This window comes from Mytilus californianus, unplaced genomic scaffold (genome assembly GCF_021869535.1).
Source record: "Mytilus californianus isolate M0D057914Y unplaced genomic scaffold, xbMytCali1.0.p SCAF_4, whole genome shotgun sequence".
Taxonomy (NCBI): domain Eukaryota; kingdom Metazoa; phylum Mollusca; class Bivalvia; order Mytilida; family Mytilidae; genus Mytilus; species Mytilus californianus.
The window spans coordinates 7222999-7244059 of record NW_026262690.1 but is presented as its reverse complement, the minus strand read 5'-3'; the positions used below and the strand labels follow the sequence as shown (position 1 = coordinate 7244059).

General features: G+C 30.4%; 1 protein-coding gene across 4 annotated transcripts; it reads right to left on the bottom strand.

Moving 5' to 3' along the window:
* Nucleotides 1-205: 205 nt before the first annotated feature.
* Nucleotides 206-19761, bottom strand: LOC127737389 (uncharacterized). 4 transcript variants are annotated; one of them, XM_052248033.1, is made up of 6 exons: nt 19730-19761; nt 18035-18150; nt 15074-15201; nt 6591-6728; nt 5851-5932; nt 206-3508 (listed from the first exon to the last, which is right to left on the bottom strand). In XM_052248033.1, exons 2-6 carry the CDS (start codon nt 18096-18098, stop codon nt 3225-3227), a joined length of 696 nt encoding a protein of 231 aa, XP_052103993.1. In that variant the 5' UTR covers nt 18099-18150; nt 19730-19761; the 3' UTR covers nt 206-3224. The 4 variants fall into 4 exon arrangements, with proteins under 4 accessions (XP_052103993.1, XP_052103994.1, XP_052103995.1 ...); XM_052248034.1 differs by lacking the exon at nt 19730-19761 and adding an exon at nt 19683-19701; XM_052248035.1 differs by lacking the exon at nt 19730-19761 and adding an exon at nt 19643-19661.
* Between the last annotated feature and the right edge of the window lie 1300 nt (nt 19762-21061).

The window sequence follows — 21061 nt, the reverse complement described above, 5'->3', positions numbered from 1 at the left end:
AATAGGAATGAGGACACCTTTCTATAAAGAACATACTTGTCATCAATGATGTGAAATGAATCCAATTTAATAAATACCATTGAAATTATTTTTTGTTTTTTCTGAATGACCCTATCATGAATCACATTATCCAGGTTAGCCATACAACCTTGTTAAAACCCCTAGTTTTACATTCTCATATCAATTTTGTAATTAAAAACATATATTTCATAAAATCTTATTCTTTATTTCAGAATATATATATCATAATTAATAATGTAATTCAACAGTAAGAAGTTAAACAATTATATAACTTATCTACAGGGTAATATATACCTGAACCTTACTTCATGAAAATATTCATACAAAATGTTCACTTCACATTATACCCTGGAAATAAATCAATGTCAACAAATTTTGATTACAGGTTGGAAAGCTTTAGTTTTATATTTATGATTAATCATTGTTTGACACCTGCATCAAAATCCTTTAAACATGTTTAAATGTCTCACCTTCTTTACTTATCATGATTGAATTTTTATACCCTACACCAAACGTATTGCTTATAGGATCTAAGAAACAGACCTAATTACTCCAACATTGACCAATGAACCATAAAAATGAGGTCAAATTCAAATGGTCCCTGCCAGGCAACATGAACACCATGCAACCATTCTATACACAGAAAAAAAATGACCTACTGCTTATAGTATCTGAGAAACAGAAATAACAATGAAAACGTAACATTTGACTACTGATCCATGAAAATGAGGTCAAGGTCAGATAAACCCTGCCAGACAGACATGTACACCTTACAATCATTCCTTTCACCAAATATAGTTGACCTTTTAATTTGCTTATGGTATCTGAGATACAGACATGACCACGAAAACTTAACCTTGATCCCTGATCCATGAAGTAAACATTTGGTGGGAAAAATATCAAACAAGTGGAAGACAGGAAAAATGTTGGCAAGTTTTGTTGGTGGCGATTCTAGTACTAACAATATGTTCAACAGGTTCTATTTAGTTAGACATTATACATAACACAACCATGATAATTAATCTTATAATACAATCTTGACATGTTACATAACACAACCATGACAATTAATCTTATAATACATTCTTGATAAATAACAGAATATGACACTAACCTTGATTTAGATCATGGAAATATGCAAATTACGCATGCCATAAATGTAAATTTCTATGCTAAAACTGTATGAGGTTTATGGATATATGTTGGGACTTTTGAATATGTTATATGATTATCGCGTGAAAATTGCTGCCTATAAATATCCAGTCTAAGCAAATAAAATATATAGAAAAATACATGTAAAAATATTCCTGTTTAACAAATGAAATGAAACTTATGGTTGTGAAGTTCTAAAAAACCAAAGGGGTACTATAAATAAATGTTTCAAGCTCCCTGAATTTAGTATATGTATAACCCATTCACTATATGTATTTGTTGAATATAATCAAGTGTGGTATGATATGCAAAGTTATTTTTCATTAAGTTCTTACAACACTGGCAAAAATCATATATATATCTTACATTTGAAAAAATATGAAAAAAAGGAATTAACTTTGTTTTAGTGCTCATAATACAGATTTTTTAATATTGTGAAAAGACAATGCAAGCTGACTTTAAAAAAAAAACTGTCATAAAAGCAGGATAAAAATCTTATCTCAATCCACTATATGACAACTTGATGTCCAACCAGAGCAACCTTGCACAAGAAAATTGAATACTTGAACTGCAATCAAATATGAAATCAAAGTATTGTTCAAACTTGAATTTTGTATCTGGTTCAATTTTAAATAATCGAACTTCCTGCATTGCTCAAAAATTAAAAAAAACATGATTTCAAAGTTAATAAATATATACATATAGAAACTATTTACAAATCCAGCCTGCACATAATCAATAAGGATTTATTTTTTAATACAACAGCTTAAGCACTTACATGGCACTATTATCTGTATTGCACCAAATAAAAATCTATATATACATACTTCAAAATGGGTCTCATTGGGGTCTAAGCGTGACCCGGGATTGCCAATTTTTTGTAAGAGTGACATGTGAAAGTCAAATTATTGTGCCGTGAAAACGGGAAATGAAGTCTAGCGGGACACCGGGAATTACAAAAAAATGAGAATTGCTTACGTACATAGTGCAAGCGGGATACAGGAATCTGACAAAACGTTAAGCGGGATCCGGGATCAGAACCCCCCAATGAGACCCCCTTCAAATTATACATTGTACCCAATACACCAAAAAACTGAAAAAATAAATATGTATCTTTACAAAAACATTTGTTTAAATCAATAATGTTGAGTAATTTCATAACATTCAACTCATGAAGAGTGTTTTTAAGTGTTTCAGATTTGAGCAATGGTAATTGAAAATAAAAGAGGTCTTTACACCTTACACAAAATAGTTGTCATATGTAAAGAACATTCTAAATATGGAGTACATTTAGAAGATAACTCTGCTTCGTGTCACAAGGGAAACTAAATTGCCACAGTAAGACCTACATTTTACATAGACAAAGCTTAATATACAATAATACAGTTATCTCCATTAGAATGCAAAATAAACACAGCTTTCCATTGAAGACTTTATTGGGTGTAAAAATCTGATAGCTGGAAAATTCTGTGAAACATTGTTCTCCTCTATGGAACAGTATAACGTCGTTGTATGCTTCTGGCACAAAATGTAAATATGGCATGAATAAGCATTATGTTTCATTCAGTAGGAAATAAAATATACCAAAAAGATATTTTAAGGTGAGATATATGACTATTTTGTTTCTAATTGAAGAAATCAAAAACCAATAAGTTAAGAAATTCAAAATGGCAGCTCCCCCTTTAACAGACCAGTTAACCGGGACTTTACCCCCTAAAAATACAGAACATCTTTTAATAAAAACTGTGACTACATTACAATTTAATTACAATGCAATATTGTTTCCCCTTCAAACAGTTCCCCCTATGTAAAATTATAATACACATGTACTGCTGTATCATAAATGTCATCTTTAAGTATGAGATTCCAGTTAAAAAAAATATTTTCTATTACTATATCATATAATTCTACAGTACTGTGCTCTGTACTTAAACATTTCAACATCACAAAATTATTTTGAACTGCCATGTTTTAAAGTGAATACTCCTGATAAACCACTTAACAATTTTGCTAAATGATGTAATGATTACAACAACACATCAAGATTAGAATCAAAATCTCTGGTGATCATTTCTGGTGAGACCAGAATAAGTCACCATGTCTTGAAAATCTGGTCTGTTTTGATAGGTTGTCTCATCTGATATGACTCCATGTGTAGAATTAGCCTGAAATGAATTTTCTGGCTGTTCTGCATTTTGTACAAGAGGTGGTGTTGATAGGTAAGATAAAGCTCTTTCTCTTCTTTTCTTCAGAATAATCACAACAATAATACCAATGACAGCAAGTCCTGCTAATGTTCCTAGTATTGCAACTGCTATCTGGGCTCTCGGGTTTACTGAATAACAAAATAAACAGACATTACAACAAGCATTCTGTGAGTATTGCCTGGCAAAACATAGTCCCCTACCGGTTAAAAATTCATTGTACTGGAACAAAATGCTTACTTGATCTATAACTTGTCATGGTATAAACTATATAACAAATATCAAGTCAATATCTTCAAGCATGACTGATGAAAATGTGGAAAATTGATTATTTGAGTGAATTTTGTAAGTCCAAGGACCATAACTCTGCACAAAATCATCAGACCGGAACAAAATTCGAACTTGATCTGTAACTTGTCATGATAAAACTATATACCAATTATCAAATTAATATCTTCAAGCATGATGAAAAAAAGTGAGGAAAACTGATTATTTGAGTGAATTTTTTAAGTCCAAGGACCATAACTCTGCATAAAATCATTAGATCGGACCAAAATTCAAACTTGATCTGTAACTTGTCATGAGAAAACTATATACCAATTATCAAATCAATATCTTCAAGCATGAGAAAAAAAGTGTGGAAAACTGATTTGCCGGACTGAAGGATGGACAGGACTGACAGACGGAGTGCAAACCTAAAGACCCCTTTGACTTCGTCGGTAGGGGACTAATAATCACAACAATAATACCAATGACAGGAAAGTAATATAACTATATGTTAAACTCGACGTTGAATTGGAGGATAAAAACCATATTTGTACAGCGTAGAAAACATATAGAAAATTTCACTCCAAGGGGCATTCTCCATTATCTGTCCTGAATATGCATTTAAGTTACCGTTACACATTAAACAGCCATCCGTCATCACCATCTTAAAACAACCTCAGTTATGGTTCAGTGAATTTGAAATGTTTTAAATGTTCAAATATTCAAATATTTAGTTTCCTTACAAGGGTATTTATGCAGAAGAAGTTTTCAGTAGACCACTGATATTTGGTATATTGTTGAATAAGGTACCTTGCATTTTAATATATAAAGTTGTTTATTGGTATTTGTCAAATTGATATGCCTGAGTCACTTTGTAAGTTTTAAATTGCATAACCATAATTTTTATTAAAAGCTTTATGTTTGTTATTTACAACCAGGTCAACGTTACATTTATGTCTGGCTTCAGAACATTCACAGCAGATGAAACACAAACCCAAATTTTGTTTGATTAAGTATTAACTTTAAATTGAAATTGAAAATTGACGAAGAGTTCAATTATCTTATGCCTTTCTACAGAACAATATTTAGAATGTGAAAGATGTTTTTGTCGAGCCTTTGACTTTTGTCGAAAAAGTGAGACATAGCGATCCTACATTCCGTCGGCGGTAGCGGCCACAAATATTCACTCTGTGGTTAAAGTTTTTGAAATTTTAATAACTTTCTTAAACTATCCTGGATTTCTACCAAACTTGGACAGAAGCTTGTTTATGATCATAAGATAATATTCAAAAGTAATTTTTGTAAAAAAAAAATCCATGTTTTCCATATTTTACTTATAAATGGACTTAGTTTTTCTGCCAGGAAACATTACATTCACTCTGTGGTTAAAGTTTTTGAAATTTCAATAACTTTCTTAAACTATCCTGGATTTCTACCAAACTTGGAAAGAAGCTTGTTTATGATCATAAGATAGTATCCAGAAGTAAATTTTGTAAAAAAAAAATTCCATTTTTTCCGTATTTTACTTATAAATGGACTTAGTTTTTCTGCCAGTTAACATTACATTCACTCTGTGGTTAAAGTTTTTAAAATTTTAACAACTTTCTTAAACTATCCTGGATTTGTACCAAACTTGGACAGAAGCTTGTTTATGATCATAAGATAATATTCAAAAGTAATTTTTGTAAAAAAAAAAATCCATTTTTTCCATATTTTACTTATAAATGGACTTAGTTTTTCTGCCAGGAAACATTACATTCACTCTGTGGTTAAAGTTTTTGAAATTTCAATAACTTTCTTAAACTATCCTGGATTTCTACCAAACTTGGAAAGAAGCTTGTTTATGATCATAAGACAGTATCTAGAAGGAAATTTTGTTCCATTTTTTCCGTATTTAACTTATAAATGGACTTAGTTTTTCTTCCAGTTAACATTACATACAGTCTGCAGTTTAAGTTTTTAAAACATTTATTAGATTCATAAACTATCCTGGATTTTTACCAAACTTGGACAGAAGCTACATACAATCAAAAGATAGTATAGAGAGGAATATTTTTATTAATTTTTTTCCTCATTTTTGTTGAGCCTGCGATTAACAGCAAAAGTAGGCGAGACACTGGGTTCCGCAGAACCCTTAGAAATTTTTAATGAAAGAGACCTTTTATAGGCATTATCCTTTGTTTTTTATTCTGTATGAAGTACTTACAGACAGAACAGCTTTCTCCATAAAGCTTTAGGGTGGAATTCATTATTTCTACATTTTTGAATTTCTCTGAGAGAACTGTTACCTGTAATGTAATGTAAATATTATACACTTTTCTGATAGAACTGGTACCTATAATGTTATATAAGCAACATACTCAGAATGATATATATATATATATATATATATTATATATATTGTGTAGACACCTGTCTTTTGTTGAAGACTGTTACTCTTTGTATATCTTTTGATTATTTTGATGTTGAGTTGCTGTCACATTTACTAAGCTTAGCGATCGTTCATACAATCAACAACAGAAAAGAAAACAGTATTAAGGAAAATACAGAAAACTTTACCTGATTAGTGAGTGTCAAATGTAGGTCAAAGTCATATGACATACACAAACATATAATCCCAGCAACCATTTTTTCTTCTTCCAAATAAGGTAATATCTAGAAACATGCATTTTACAAACTCATTTTGGCAATCCCTCCTTAAATATGATATTTGATTTGTCTTAAGAACTTTAGAAATGACAAGATTATAGCTATTTAAAAAAAAAACACCCAAATTTCCTAAAATAGACTATTGTGCTACCTTAAGAAGAACTCATGGTCTCAACAACATCTTTGAAATTTATTATTTTAGTTATACAATAAACTATTCTGACATTTTCATCACTCAATATTAATCTATTTTTTGTATATAAAACCTTTTCTCTATAAAAACCTTATTTTTTTTACCTGAATGCCATATTTCTTAGAACTGGAAGAATATTGTTGTTTAACCTGTAGGTAAATATTCTGCCAATATCCTGGTACTTCCTCTGTGTCTATAGCACCTGTAAATGTTCTACTCCAATCAAGTTTGGGCTTTTCACACTAAAACATGTAATAAAACATTAATAGCTACTGATTTAACATTAAAAAAAAACATAACTAAACATTATAAATTGTTTACAATCAAGAAGTTCCAATCTCCATTTTGGCAGACTTTAAATTTGTATCATCAAACAAAACTCTTTCATTGGTAAGAACTCTTGGAAACTCCTATCAAGTCATTAATTTTAGTAGGCCAATGGCAAGATAAACCATATACTGACAATGCTATAAAGTTTACAGATGATCCCATTTTAATGGAGGATATGACATAGAGTTAAGGTTGCTGATTTTTAAATTGATTTAAAATGGTCAAGTTACTGTTTTTTTACCATTCATAAAACATACCTCCTCATTTTTAAATAGATGACCAGTACATAAGCTAAAACCTAAATGTTTAAGTGTAATATTCTTTAGCTAATAAGTTTTAATTTCAGTTCATAGGGAGATAATCCAATATTTCTCCAAAGCATTCAAAACAAACAGAAGGGATGATATTGGATAGTCTCTAACAAGATACAAAAAGAAGGGATGATATTGGATAGTCTCTAACAAGATACAAACAGAAGGGATGATATTGGATAGTCTCTTAACAAGATACAAACGGAAGGGATGATATTGGATAGTCTCTAACAAGATACAAACGGAAGGGATGATATTGGATAGTCTCTAACAAGATACAAACAGAAGGGATGATATTGGATAGTCTCTAACAAGATACAAACAGAAGGGATGATATTGGATAGTCTCTGACAAGATACAAACAGAAGGGATGATATTGGATAGTCTCTAACAAGATACAAACAGAAGGGATGATATTGGATAGTCTCTAACAAGATACAAACAGAAGGGATGATATTGGATAGTCTCTGATAAGATACAAACAGAAGGGATGATATTGGATAGTCTCCAACAAGATACAAACAGAAGGGATGATATTGGATAGTCTCTAACAAGATATTATTTGCCTTCATTTGATAGATATATGAAATTGCATTTTAGTTTCTTCTATTAATATAACTTTAATAATTTCCTGTTTCAAAATCATCTCATTTGAAAGTAAGCATATTTTGCTAATTTTCAATTTCTCAAGAGGAATAGCTTTGCCATTGTAAATAAGGTGTGAATCTTAAAATCATGAATGACTTGTATTTAATGGACATAATAGAAAAACGAAGGATATGGGGTATCCATCCATGACACAAAATCAGTACATGCACAGCAAAAAACACACAAAAAGCAAAGGAACAGTGCTTTTATTGCTGTTTTTCATCTCAAAGTCACAGTGATGCCTTCAACACGGAGCAAAAAAAAAACAAAAAAAAACTCTCACCTCACTGCACACTTAAGATGGCCCCTAGCACAGGTTTGAGCGGGATTCTTTGCTAAAATAATTTGGATAGACTTTGTAAGATGTAACACCATTAAATCAGGCTTAATCACAAAAGAACATACTGGAAAGTAGTACATATTGAAAACAAAATAGTTCCTACGCATAGGTGTAAATATAAAACTATGTAGAATATATTTTGGTTATTAAGGTATCAAAAGAAAGGTGAAGGACTGGTGATCCTTGTAGAACACATATTGACTGAATTTTTGAATAATACAAAAATGTATGAATAAATTCTAAAATTGTTAGCAATACTTATATTTTTTTAAAGAAAGACAAAGGCATAGGAAAATGCTTTTTTGTTGGATATAGAATTTTTTAAGATTTGTACTTTGTTGTTTTACTTTTATATAAAACTTTTAAGTTTATTAAAATCTTCCATATTATCCTTCTGGTAATAAAACCACCTGTCTGTAGCTTAAATTTTTTATTTTTTATATAGTTGCATCTTTGTTTCAACTAAGCTCAATTTATCATAAAGAACAAAATATTTCCAAAAGACAGACATAACAAGAAATAATTGCCAATTTCATGGTATTAAAATTGTCTTCCTTGCGCCTTATATTACAGAACAAAGTATTAGTAAATTTACACAGACAATGGATATTAACTTTGGACTCTGGACTATATTATGACACTACATCATTAACACAGATTTTTTTTTTAATTTTTAATTTTTATTATTTATAACTTCCAATTTACAACATAATACAGTGTATACACAAATAATAACAATATATAAATCTATTGATATTATCTTAACAATACATCTTTTTATTAGGAAGCAATTTTTTTTTTAAATATACAAATATAAGATAAAGAGTAAAGCAGTCTGAACACCGGAGAGAGAGAGAAAGAGAGTGAGAGAAAATAGTGTGGTGAGTTTTCAATACAATTCATCTAGACATTGAATTCTATTTTAGCATAGTAAATACAGCATTTTCATGTATAACATGTATAATATTAAATTTAAAGTGTATACATTTTTGTACTTAACTAAGTAATCTATTAAAAATGTTCCATTCTCTGTGAAACTGATGTTCACATTTGTTTTTCATAGCAATATTTTTGTCAATTGCATACACATATTTCATCTTCTCTTTTACTGAGTTTATTGACAGTTTTTTTTTAAAACATCTGGTATTATAAACATATTGCTTTATGGTAAGAAAAAGAGTATTTTCTGCATTGCCTTTTGATATTTTTGCAATGTTACCAAACAAAAAAACTTCTTTTGTAAAAAATACACTAACTCCATTGGTCAGAAACCAATTTTCAATCTTTTCTAATAATATCTGTGTATGTTCACAATCCCAAAATAAATGTTCTAATGTTTCAATTTCTCTATTACAAAATGTACAATTTGGATTATCATAAATCTTAATTTTATGAAGAAATTTGTTTGTAGCTAAGATTCGATGATTGAATCTATACTGCAGCCACTGTAACTTAGTATTATTTGTGACAACAAATGGCATTTTATAAATTTTTTTCCAATGATTTTGATCAAAGCCAAAAATTTCAGTCCATCTTAACTGACTAGTGGGAACACTTTTATTTTTATTTAAAACAATATACATATCTTTAGATCCTTTTGAACTTTTAACAAGTCTTTTAATAGCAGATGGAATTAAAGGTAGTTCTAATTTGTGATTTTTTCCCACAAATGATTTTGATGCTTGATGTATAGCAGATATAATACTATTATATCTCATGAAATTCACATTTATCTGATACATTTCTTCTAATTCTTGATGAGAGAAAAAAGTCCCATCTTCATTTACAATATCATTTATAAATCTTATACCATTTTCAAACCAATCTTTATAAAAAATAGGTTTATTTGCTACCTTTATGTTATTGTTAAGCCAGATTGGACTAGCAAGAAAGCATTCCCAACTGTCATATTCATCTTTTTCTCTGAGAAGTTGCCATGCTTTCAGAACATCTTGCCAAAATTTATTTTTTATATTTTGTTGTAATTTTTGTATATAAACACTTCCACAACCATAAAATTTTTCAAGTTCTACATGAACATTTGACAAAAAAACATTCTGCCATTTGTTGTCTGTTTTAAATAATCTCCTTATCCACGTACACTTCAGTGCTAAAATAAATGCACTAAGATTTATCATTTTGAGTCCACCATCTTCAATATCATTTTGTAAAACATCTCTCTTTATTCTATCAATTGGTGAACTCCATATAAAATTGTACATAAGTTCAATAACATTTTTTAAAATATCATCACTTGGATTTGGTAAGGATATAAACAAATGATTTAAAATAGGCAATATCAATGTCTTTACAACAGTAATTCTACCAATAACAGTAAGATTTCGTTTTGACCATTGTTTAATTACACATTTTATTTGTACAATTTTTTCATCATAATTAATTTTTACAATTCTATCAAGATTAACATCAAAGCTTATACCTAATAACTTAAAACATGTTTCTCCCCATGTAAGGTTTCTATTTTGGCATAATACCTCATTACTATACTTTTTATTTCCTATCCAAATAACTTGTGTTTTAGAAAAATTAATATTTAAACCAGATATATTTCCAAACCAATCTAATTCATTTAATGCTTCATTCAAAGATTCTTCTTTACCATCTAAAATAAGAGATGTGTCATCAGCAAATTGTGAAAGTTTGTGCTCAGCTTGAGCAACTGTAATGCCATTTATTTTATCATTATTTCGTATTTTTAGTGCTAATATTTCAACACAGAGAATAAAAATATAAGGCGACAAGGGATCACCTTGTCTACAGCCTCGTTCTATAGAAAAAAATTCTGATAGATGTCCTCCCTGATTAACAGCTGATTTAATATTGTTATAAAAAACTTTAACCCAATTAATTATTGATTCTCCAAAATTGAACAACTTCAAGACACTGGTTAAAAATTCCCAAGAAATTGAATCAAATGCCTTTTCGAAATCTATGAGCAATAAAAGTCCTGGAATGTCTTTTTCCTCAGTAAATTGCATAATATCATAAATTAAACGAAGATTTTCTCCAATATATCTCCCACTAATAAATCCAGTTTGATCGAAATCTATCAGTTTATCTAAAACTGTTTTAAAGCGTTTTGCATAACTCCAGAGCCAATTTTATAAACTGTATTTAATAAAGATATAGGTCGCCAATTTTTTAAGAAATGTCTAGGTTTATTTCCTTTCGGCAGGCATGTAATGGTTCCTTGTTTTTGCGTAACAGATAGTTCACCAATCTCAGTACTGTAGTTCAAGGAGTCTACAACAAAAATTTTTAAATCTTTCCAAAAAAATTTAAAGAACTCTGTGGAGAAACCATCAGATCCTGGTGTTTTATTATTTTTCATATTTTTCAATATCAAACCAGCTTCTTCAATTGTTATTTTACCTTCAAGATTATTTTTCTCATCATCAGTTAATTTTTTAAACTTTATATCTTTCAATCCTTCTTCGAGTTTACTGAATTTATCTCCCTTTGACTGATCTTTATTCTTATATAAATTTTCATAAAAAGATTTCACTTCTTTCAAAATATCTTTTTGTTTTGAAATTACATCTCCATTTTCTTTTTCTACTTTTGGTATTATCTTATTTGTAAAATTTTTTGATTCTAGCCCACAAAAATAGCTAGTAGGTTTTTCACCCTCTTCTACCCATTGTATTCTTGATCGAATTATTTTCCCTTTAATTTTTTCTTTTCTTATATTTTCTAATTCATATTTTTTATTTTCCAAAATCTTTATTGAACCTTCATCTACCTTTTCTTCCAAAATTAGGATTTCATTTCTAATATCTTTCTCTTGTTTTTCTTTTACTTTTTTCTTATAACTTGAATAAGATATAGTTTTGCCTCTAATTTCCATCAACATTGTCTCAAGAAATAAGTGACTGTTAATATTAAAATGGAGATCTTCATTATTTATGTCTTCAATTCTATCTATATCATAAACAGGTGTAACATATTGTTTTTTAACTTCTACTATTTTTTCCTTAACAATCTTTATATATTCTGGATCATACAATAATGAATTATTAAATTTCCACAATCCTCTACCTCGATCAAATGGATTAAATTCTAGATTTAATATAACCATAGAATGATCAGAGCGATAGCTAGGCTCAATATTACAATTATTCAAACAGCATAGTAAATTTTCAGACAAAAGAAAAAAATCTAGCCTTGCTTGTTTAAAGGGGGTTCTTGTTCTCCATGTGAAACGTTTCAAATCTGGGTAAAGTTCTCGGAAAGGGTCAATGAGACATCTTTCCTCAATGATTTCTAAAACTTTTCCCCGAGCATTTGGGTTATTTACATGTAAATAGTTAAAATAATCTATATCAGGGTTGAGAACAAGATTAAAATCACCACATATCATATAGCTATCATTACCAAAATCATCTATAATTGACATAGTTTGATCATAAAAAATTGGATTATCTATATTTGGTCCATAAATAGTTACAAGTGTAAAATGTAAAGTATCAACAACTAAGTCTAATACTAAATAATTGCCACCAACATCTTTTTTTTCTTTTAGGACCTTAAACTCAAAGTTGTTATTAAACATAACTGCTACACCTCTTGAATTTGAACTATATGATGAAAAAAAACTATCATATCCCCACATAGCTCTTATATTATTTTCATTTTCACATAAGAAATGAGTATCTTGTAAACAGTAAATATTATAATTCTTTGTTCTTAAATAGTTAAAAACATCTCTTCTTTTAACTTTATCTCCCAAACCTTGGCAATTAACAGTTAATAACTTCAGGGCACACATGATATGATGTCGATAAATACACTAGCACATAACATGACCGTAAAAAATTGTAATAGTAATATCTGATTATTCTCCATATGTATAAAAAATACTAAAGAAAAACATTTCACCAACATATAGAAGCATAAAAAATGATAAGTAGGAAACTCACCATAAACTAAACCAAAACAAAATGTAATGGAATGATATTGCAGAAATGCAATAATTAATAAAAAGAATAAAGGACTGGAAAGAAAAAGATAGAGATAAAAACAAAAATTTAGCATCAAGATGGCAGACATTTTTTATTAAATTAATGTCAGAACAATAGTTTTTTGCAGTATAATTGTTCTTTCAATTTAATATATCCTGTATATGATTTATCAGTTATGACATAGTCAACTATTTTACAAAGTGGAGACAACTTTTATAGTATTAAGATTTGTCCCATGAAAATAAGAAAAACACTTTAAAAAAAAAAAAATAAAATTCATCAAGACATAATGTACATGTAACAATGAAAGTCATATACTAAGTTAACTACTTATTTCCTTTGTCTCAATCTAAGAAAAATGTCATCAAAAATATTGAACTTCAGCTGTAGACCATCAGATATCCTTCCATATACACCACAGTTGAAGTACCATACGTCGCTGAACCATTCAGTCTCATTTAGTCTTTTCATCAATTCAATGTTTCTTTTGGAAATGTCATCATAAAATCTTACATGGTCTTGTAAATTCTTCTTTTCTCGCATCACTCTTCGTTTAACATCGCTACTAAATAATCTCACAATTAGAGGCTTTGGTCCTAATTTGTCAGATGGAATTCTATGGATGGCGACAACATCTCTTTCCTCAAGTTCTACATTCATGTCCCTTTTCACTTTACTTATAAAGTCTGCACGCAGATCTTGTCGCTCTCGCCATGGAAAGTTTATAACTCTTATGTTGTTTTTGCGAGAATATTGTTCATTATAGTTGCTGCTGGTAATCGCTTCTCTTGTCAGTCTTTCATTTTGGTGTAATTCTTTCTTTGTTGCAGATAGGCTTTTCATAGCTACCTCAGCTTTCTCCCTCAAGTTCTCATTTTCAATTGATAATGCATCTATTTTCTCTTGCATTTCCCCTATAACTTCTGATACTTTTTCATCAATTTTTGTCTCTAATGATGAAGTAAATTCTTTAAATAAATTCTTCACAATAGATGTTACAATGACTTCCAGATCACTTGACTTAACAAGATCTTTTGTTGCATTTTCAAGGTCTATCTTTTTTAATCCACCCTCAAGGTTTTGTTTAATTTCATCTAAGTCCCTTTGTATACTAATTATACCAGTCAGATCAACACTTGTATTTGATTCATTTGACACTTCAGAGTGAGTTCTTTTTGGTTGTTTATTAGGTTTTTCTGTTTTTTCTTTGTCAACTTTATCTACTTTGGCAGCTAGTAAAGTCTGGACAGTGTTTCCACATTTTCCACTTTTATTCACAGATCTGTTACTTGTAAGGCTATTGCCTCCAGGCATGTTGTATTAAATCCTTTGTGATCAAGTAAATATAATCAATAAATAGGTGAACACTTAAATCCAAAAAATGGTTTTCTGTAAATATCACAAAAGTTCCACCAAATTTTTCTCATAAGTTGGCATCCAATGATTCAGCAAATTGTTATCTATCAGTCTATCCACTTTTTATCATGCAACAATTCATATAAAACACATAAAACTGCAAAAAACTGGGAGCTGACTTTTCACAGTGTTTTCAGCTCGGCAGCAATCTTAATCCCCTCCTAACACAGATTTAACTGAAGTTCTCCTAGATCCGTTTGACAAAAACATAACAATTAAACAATGATTTAACTGTAGCTCTCCTAGATCAGTGATACAAATGTAAACAATGATACAAAAATTACTATTTTACAATTTTTTGATGGACTGCATCTAACACTAACTGTTTATTCTAAAATTTGATTATGAAAAAAACCCAAAAACATGTAAGTGCTTCTTTGGTCTTAATTCTAAAAAGACAGACCTGGCCATAAAGCCGAAGTCTGTATATTATGTATTGTTCATATTCATCATATGTGTCTTCACCAATAAAAGTCATGACAAACATACTACTGTTATTATAAACAATGTTTTAACTCAAGTCTCATTCATGAAAAGGCACTGAACCGTAGTAAACTTACTGTTATTCTTAATGTAATATCAACTGGATCATTACATTCATTGATTGTGGCCTGGATTCTGGACATTGCAAATCCATCCAGTCTGTAATCACAATCGGATTTCAGATGATAAAACAGACATATTACACCTGTAAAATAAGAACAGATGATGACACGGACATACTACACATATACTTTAAGGACAGATGATATATACATACACAGACATAGTACACCTGTAAAATAAGGGCAGATGACAAAACAGACATATTGTACCTGTAAAATAAGGACAGATGATATAACAGACATATTACACCTGTACATTAAGGGCAGATGATAAAACAGACATATTACACCTGCAAATTAGGACAGATGACGAAACAGACATATTTCACCTGCAAATTAGGACAGATGATGAAACAGACAGTTTACACCTGTGAAATAAGGACAGATGATAAAACAGACATATTTTACCTGTGAAATAAGGACAGATGATAAAACAGATATATTTCACCTGTAAAATAAGGACAGATGATAAAACAGACATATTACACCTGCAAATTAGGACAGATGATGAAAAAGACATATTACACATGCAAATTAGGACAGATGATGAAACAGACATATTACATCGGTACATTAAAGACAGATAATAAAACAGACATATTACACCTGTAATATAAGGAAAGATGATAAAACAGACATATTACACCTGTAAAATAAGGACAGACGTTATAACAGGCATATTACACCTGTACATTAAGGAAAGATGATAAAACGGACATATTTCACCTGTCAAATAAGGAAAGATGATAAAACAGACATATTACACCTGCAAAATAAGGACAGATGATAAAACAGACATATTACACCTGCAAAATAAATACAGATGATAAAACAGACATATTACACCTGTACATTAAGGACAGATGATAAAACAGACATATTACACCTGTAATATAAGGACAGATGATTAAACAGACATATTACACCTGTAAAATAAGGACATGACGAAACAGAACTATTTCACCTGTAAAATAAGGACAGATGATAAATATAACATACATATCAGGACAAGAACATGTGAACAAGATAGGAACATCAACCAAACTCTATTAGATGGATAAACAATGTTTTATTAAACCAAAGTTTGCTAGCAACTGATCTTTTGCATGATTTTCAAATTATATTTTTTTTTTTTTTTGTAAATATTAATTAACGCCTTCTTAATACCTACTTAGCTTGACTGAATTGTGGTGAGGACTAACATGCTATTTTTAGTAATATATATAGTTGAAGGCAGATGAGGTTAACAACAACAAATTGTGAATGTACCTTATTATAATATTTAAATAGCAATTGACCTTCACATGACTTATCACATATTTTTATTATACTTCTTATATAGAAATGGTGGCAGCAATGTTTGAAGGTACATTTGTAGTTATAAACTTAATCTTAAAGAAGATCATGAATATATCTTTCAACAAACGTTCGGTAGCAATTTGCCCATCACATGATTTTTCAGAATAACTATTTGAAAAGTAACGTATGAAGACTGGTGGGTTCATCAACAAAAATTGAGAAAGTTCTGTCATATCTGCAGCAATTTATCGTTCACATAATTAACCTTTTGAACTTTGTCAAATATTTTTTACTTGCCATGTTTGAAAATAGTTGGGGTCACAAATGAATCATGTCCTCAAAGTTTTATAGAAATTAGTCCCTTGCTGAATTGTAAAATTGGTTTTGTTGTTGATTTTATCACCAAGTTCAAATATTAAGAATAGCAGCCATGTTGAGTTAATGACAGTAATATTGGACATACCTTTATACAAGAAAGAAGAGAAGGTTTTATTTGGCCAAGAGGTTTCAGACAAGACTATTAAGAAATATTGATATTCTTTTATATTATCTGACCCACGGTTTAGCTAAGAAATTGGTCTTCATGTTTTTTTTGTCCAATTTCCACTTTTAGTTACAATAGAGGGTACCTAAGGATGATGCATGCCAGTTTGGCCCCAACAGCTGGGCCTCAATTTGCTTGGAGATTAAGGTAGCAATAAACAGTTAGGAAAAAATATTAAAATTTACCATCATAAATTTTACCATCCCCTTTTCATTGCTTTCTTGCAAATAAAGCTTACTGTTTGTGTCATATATGTGCATATGTATGTAATCAGAATCTTCCATAGATTTTATATCCAGTAGTTAAAATGGTAAAATATAATTTCTTTTTGGTGTATCCATGGCAACAATCTGCATTCATTTGTTATAAAATATTGCAAATAGGGGGGAAAAGATGTCATATATTTCCCCAAAATTTGGCCAGAAGTAGAATTTCAATTGCTTGGAGTAGTACCTTTCCTGAAACTATTTACAAGAAATCCAATAAAAATCATATGTCTTTCATCTCATTTTTTTGTAAAATTGCGTCAAAAACTTCGTGTAGAAAAAAAGTGTTTGTAAACACTAAATTAATTTCTGGACCTATGGCCGGTCTAGCTATGAAAATACGGAGAGTCAAACAGAAAATAGCCCATAAAACATGTAAAAAATAATCTTTATGTTCTTATAAACCATCTTTGAAGGCTAAATAAGTACTCAGCTGTCTAAAAATGAATTTTATTGCACAATAACTTTCATATTTGAAAAATCCACCGGGGCCAAAATGCGAAACCAAACTCCTAACTGTGTACCTAAAGTGAAGATTTAAAAATAGTTAATGATCTATGGAAGACAGTTGATACTATACTTGATAGGCAGACACCAAAAGTTGACATACTGGCCCTTTGTTCGTTTGACCAGCTGAGTTAAAATAAGGAAAATGATCTTACCTTGGACAGTTGACACAAAATGATCTTACCTTGGACAACTGACACAAAATTATCTTACCTTGGAAAACTGACACAAAATGATCTTACCTTGGACAATTGACACAAAATGATATTACCTTGGACAATTGACTCAAAATTATCTTACCTTGGACAACTGACACAAAATAACAGAGTATGATTACACAGAAAAATGAAACTCCAGGAGACATATTTATTGTAGTTGTCACATCTGCAGATTTATACTAGATTCAAGCTCCATATCTGAAGTAAAAAAATGTAATTAGTATGTACATGTACATGTTTTACACAAATTTAAAGTACTGGTATCAATGAATTGATGTTCTATGAGGAATTGGGGACATTAATAGAAGAGTGACATTTTTCAAAAGAACTTTAAGTTAATGACTTTAATGCATCCACCTTAAATAGTATTTTATCAAAATATCATTCAAAAGCTTATTATATGTACGATTATGTACTGACTGTCTTGCTTGGTGGTAAAAAAAAATTGTACATGTATGTGCAATTTCCACACGACATTGTACTGCTTCAGCCGTAGTTGTTTTGGCCATACTTTGTATGTAAAAACGTTTAAATCATCATGATCATGGGTTTTTTTGTTAAAAAGAGAGGGAAATGTAATTATTTCTACAAACAGACATGATGATGATGAATGGCTGCATAACGTTCAGCAGCAAATTGATATGCATATTCAGGACGATAACATGATAATGTAATATGACACACTTTCTGATATGTACAGATTTCATTTTTGTTAAAGATTTTCCTTTTTTAACTTATTTCCTGTCAAAATACTTAATGCATATATATATGAACATTTATAAATGATGTGGCTGAAACAACTATGGTAAAACTTAAACTGGTACGGTGGCCTAAACTACCTTTAGCAGAATTGTGCTCAAAATGTTGGAAAGCACAAAATAAGATAAGCATAATTTGGAGCAAAACTTATGCCTTATATCGTATTCTAGGAGATGAATAATCCCTTTTGTGATTGTAGGTCTTCTGAGGGCGGCCAAATAAGAAAATTGCTCAGGACTTTGAATCACACATAGGATTTATCGTCGAAAATGTATACATTTTTTTGTTGACGAACATAAAAAAAAAAATGATTTAATATTTCAAATTGGACTTAAATGAAGCATTACTATCGGAATTAATGGAGATGTGCCACTAACGTATTTACGACAATTTTTACAAGGACAATCCCCACCCCAACACAAAGAGAGTGCTAGGACACCGGGAAGTCTGTTATTATGGTGGTAAAAGCCAAAGTACTCGGAAAGAACCACCGGGCCACTCGGCGGAAACAGACAAACTGGAGAGATATCAGAAGATTGATCTCCAGCTCAAAGTAGCCATTTTCCAGCGCCCTGAGTCAGAATCAAACCCAGGACCTTCAGCACTAGAGCCATCTGTCCTATCCACTAGACCACGAACCCCACTTGTTTTGTTGATTTTAAAAAAATATTTCAGATATTTTTGGGGAAATGAGATTAACTACTCAAAATAGATTTGCCAGTGAATCGATTCATATTAAATATGATACAATTTGAAAAAAATTTAGCAGAAATATATACGATCAAAGTGTGCGGATTTACCGGACTGCATCGTAATAAAAATCTGAAAGGATGTTTTAGTTTCAGTTTCAGTCTGTCACCTGGATACAGGATACCATTATTTCAATGTTACATAACAATTAAATCTTTTTAGGGATATTCAGTGTGAAAACCTTTAAGACACGGAGTATCAAATTGCCTGCTGAAACGCACCAAACGAAAGTGAATAAACAAATAAACCAGATGAAAAAAAAACTTACTTTTGTTTACGGAAATGAACTTTCTAAAATCAATCCGTCACTGGAAAGTGTATGAGATATTTCCGGAAACTCTGCTCAATCCATACATGGTTTTCATTCGGAACATTCTAAATGAAGTGTAACATGTATCACCACTGGTTTTGAGTTTGCATGATTGATATTTTGATAGAGCAAGGATTTACATAGATTATCAATCATGTAATTCCTTGGAGCCGTGAGGAGAATTTTTTGCCCCCCCCTCCCCTTTCCCCCCAAAATCCGATATTTTTTTGTTTTCTTCAAATTTCAATCATTTTTGTGTTTATGTATTACACACATATACTAGAAACAACATTTCTTTACGATTTGCTATCAATGCCTATTTCTAGTTTACTAGACTGGACAGCGACGGTCACTGACGGTTAATTGATACAGTGTGTAAATCGTAAACAAATATTGTTTCTGGTAAATATGTGTAAGTATTACACAGAAAAAAATACGAGAATAATTAAAATTAAACGAAACAAACAAACAAACAAACAAAAAACAGATTTTGGAAAAGGGGGAGGGCAAACAAAATTGTCCTGTCCCCAAGCTGGGACTATTTCAATATATTATGTCCCAGCCCCAAAAACTTATGGAATATTAGAGAAATATAGAATTGGCGTACTCCGACATTATTTTCTAACTTTAAATAAACTATTGGGAATACATACTGGTAGGGATTCCATGATGATGTAACGACGAAACGTAACTGGTAAAAATGGTCGGTTGGTTAGGTTTTCTTTTACAGTATTTCTCTTCGTAATGGTTACTGAAAAAAAAAATGCCACCAAGAAACAATGGAAACATCATCCGAAAAGATACAACACCACCTGCCTTAAACAAGCCCAGAATACTTGGAAAAGTGTGAAAAAACCAACTCAATTGATGTTAAGGCAGGATAAATAAAAGCAAGAATAGTCTATAACGTATCTGTTTCAAGCAAAGGGAGCCAAGTTTGATAAAAAAAAAATCCATTGTGTGGACAGAGAAGCGAAGACCTGGAACATTTTATCCTATATTGTGCGGAACTGGAACAAATCAGATCAAAATCATACTGCTATAAGATCAAACAATGCGGGACAAATCTATGTATGAGAACATTATAAATGATGGCAAACTCCTTCAGCTTATAATTGACTGCACTAGCAAAGACATAGACTGCATGTCATACAAAATTTTTTGAATATATAGAAAGCATGGATGAAAACATAACCATGATTACAGTACACGAGAGCAAAATGTTCATGAAATTTTAAACATTATTTTTAATTTATTTAATATATGAATTTAAAAACTTGTGATGGCTAC

Excerpts from the sequence above, each read along its gene's own strand:
- LOC127737389 (XM_052248033.1), bottom strand. The coding sequence starts at position 18,098 with ATGTCTCCTGGAGTTTCATTTTTCTGTGTAATCATACTCTGTTATTTT. Across the intron at positions 15,202-18,034 it reads TTTTGTGTCAGTTGTCCAAG|GTGTAATATGTCTGTTTTAT; the intron begins GTAAGATAATTT and ends CTTATTTTACAG. Across the intron at positions 6,729-15,073 it reads ATATTACATTAAGAATAACA|TGTGAAAAGCCCAAACTTGA; the intron begins GTAAGTTTACTA and ends TACATGTTTTAG.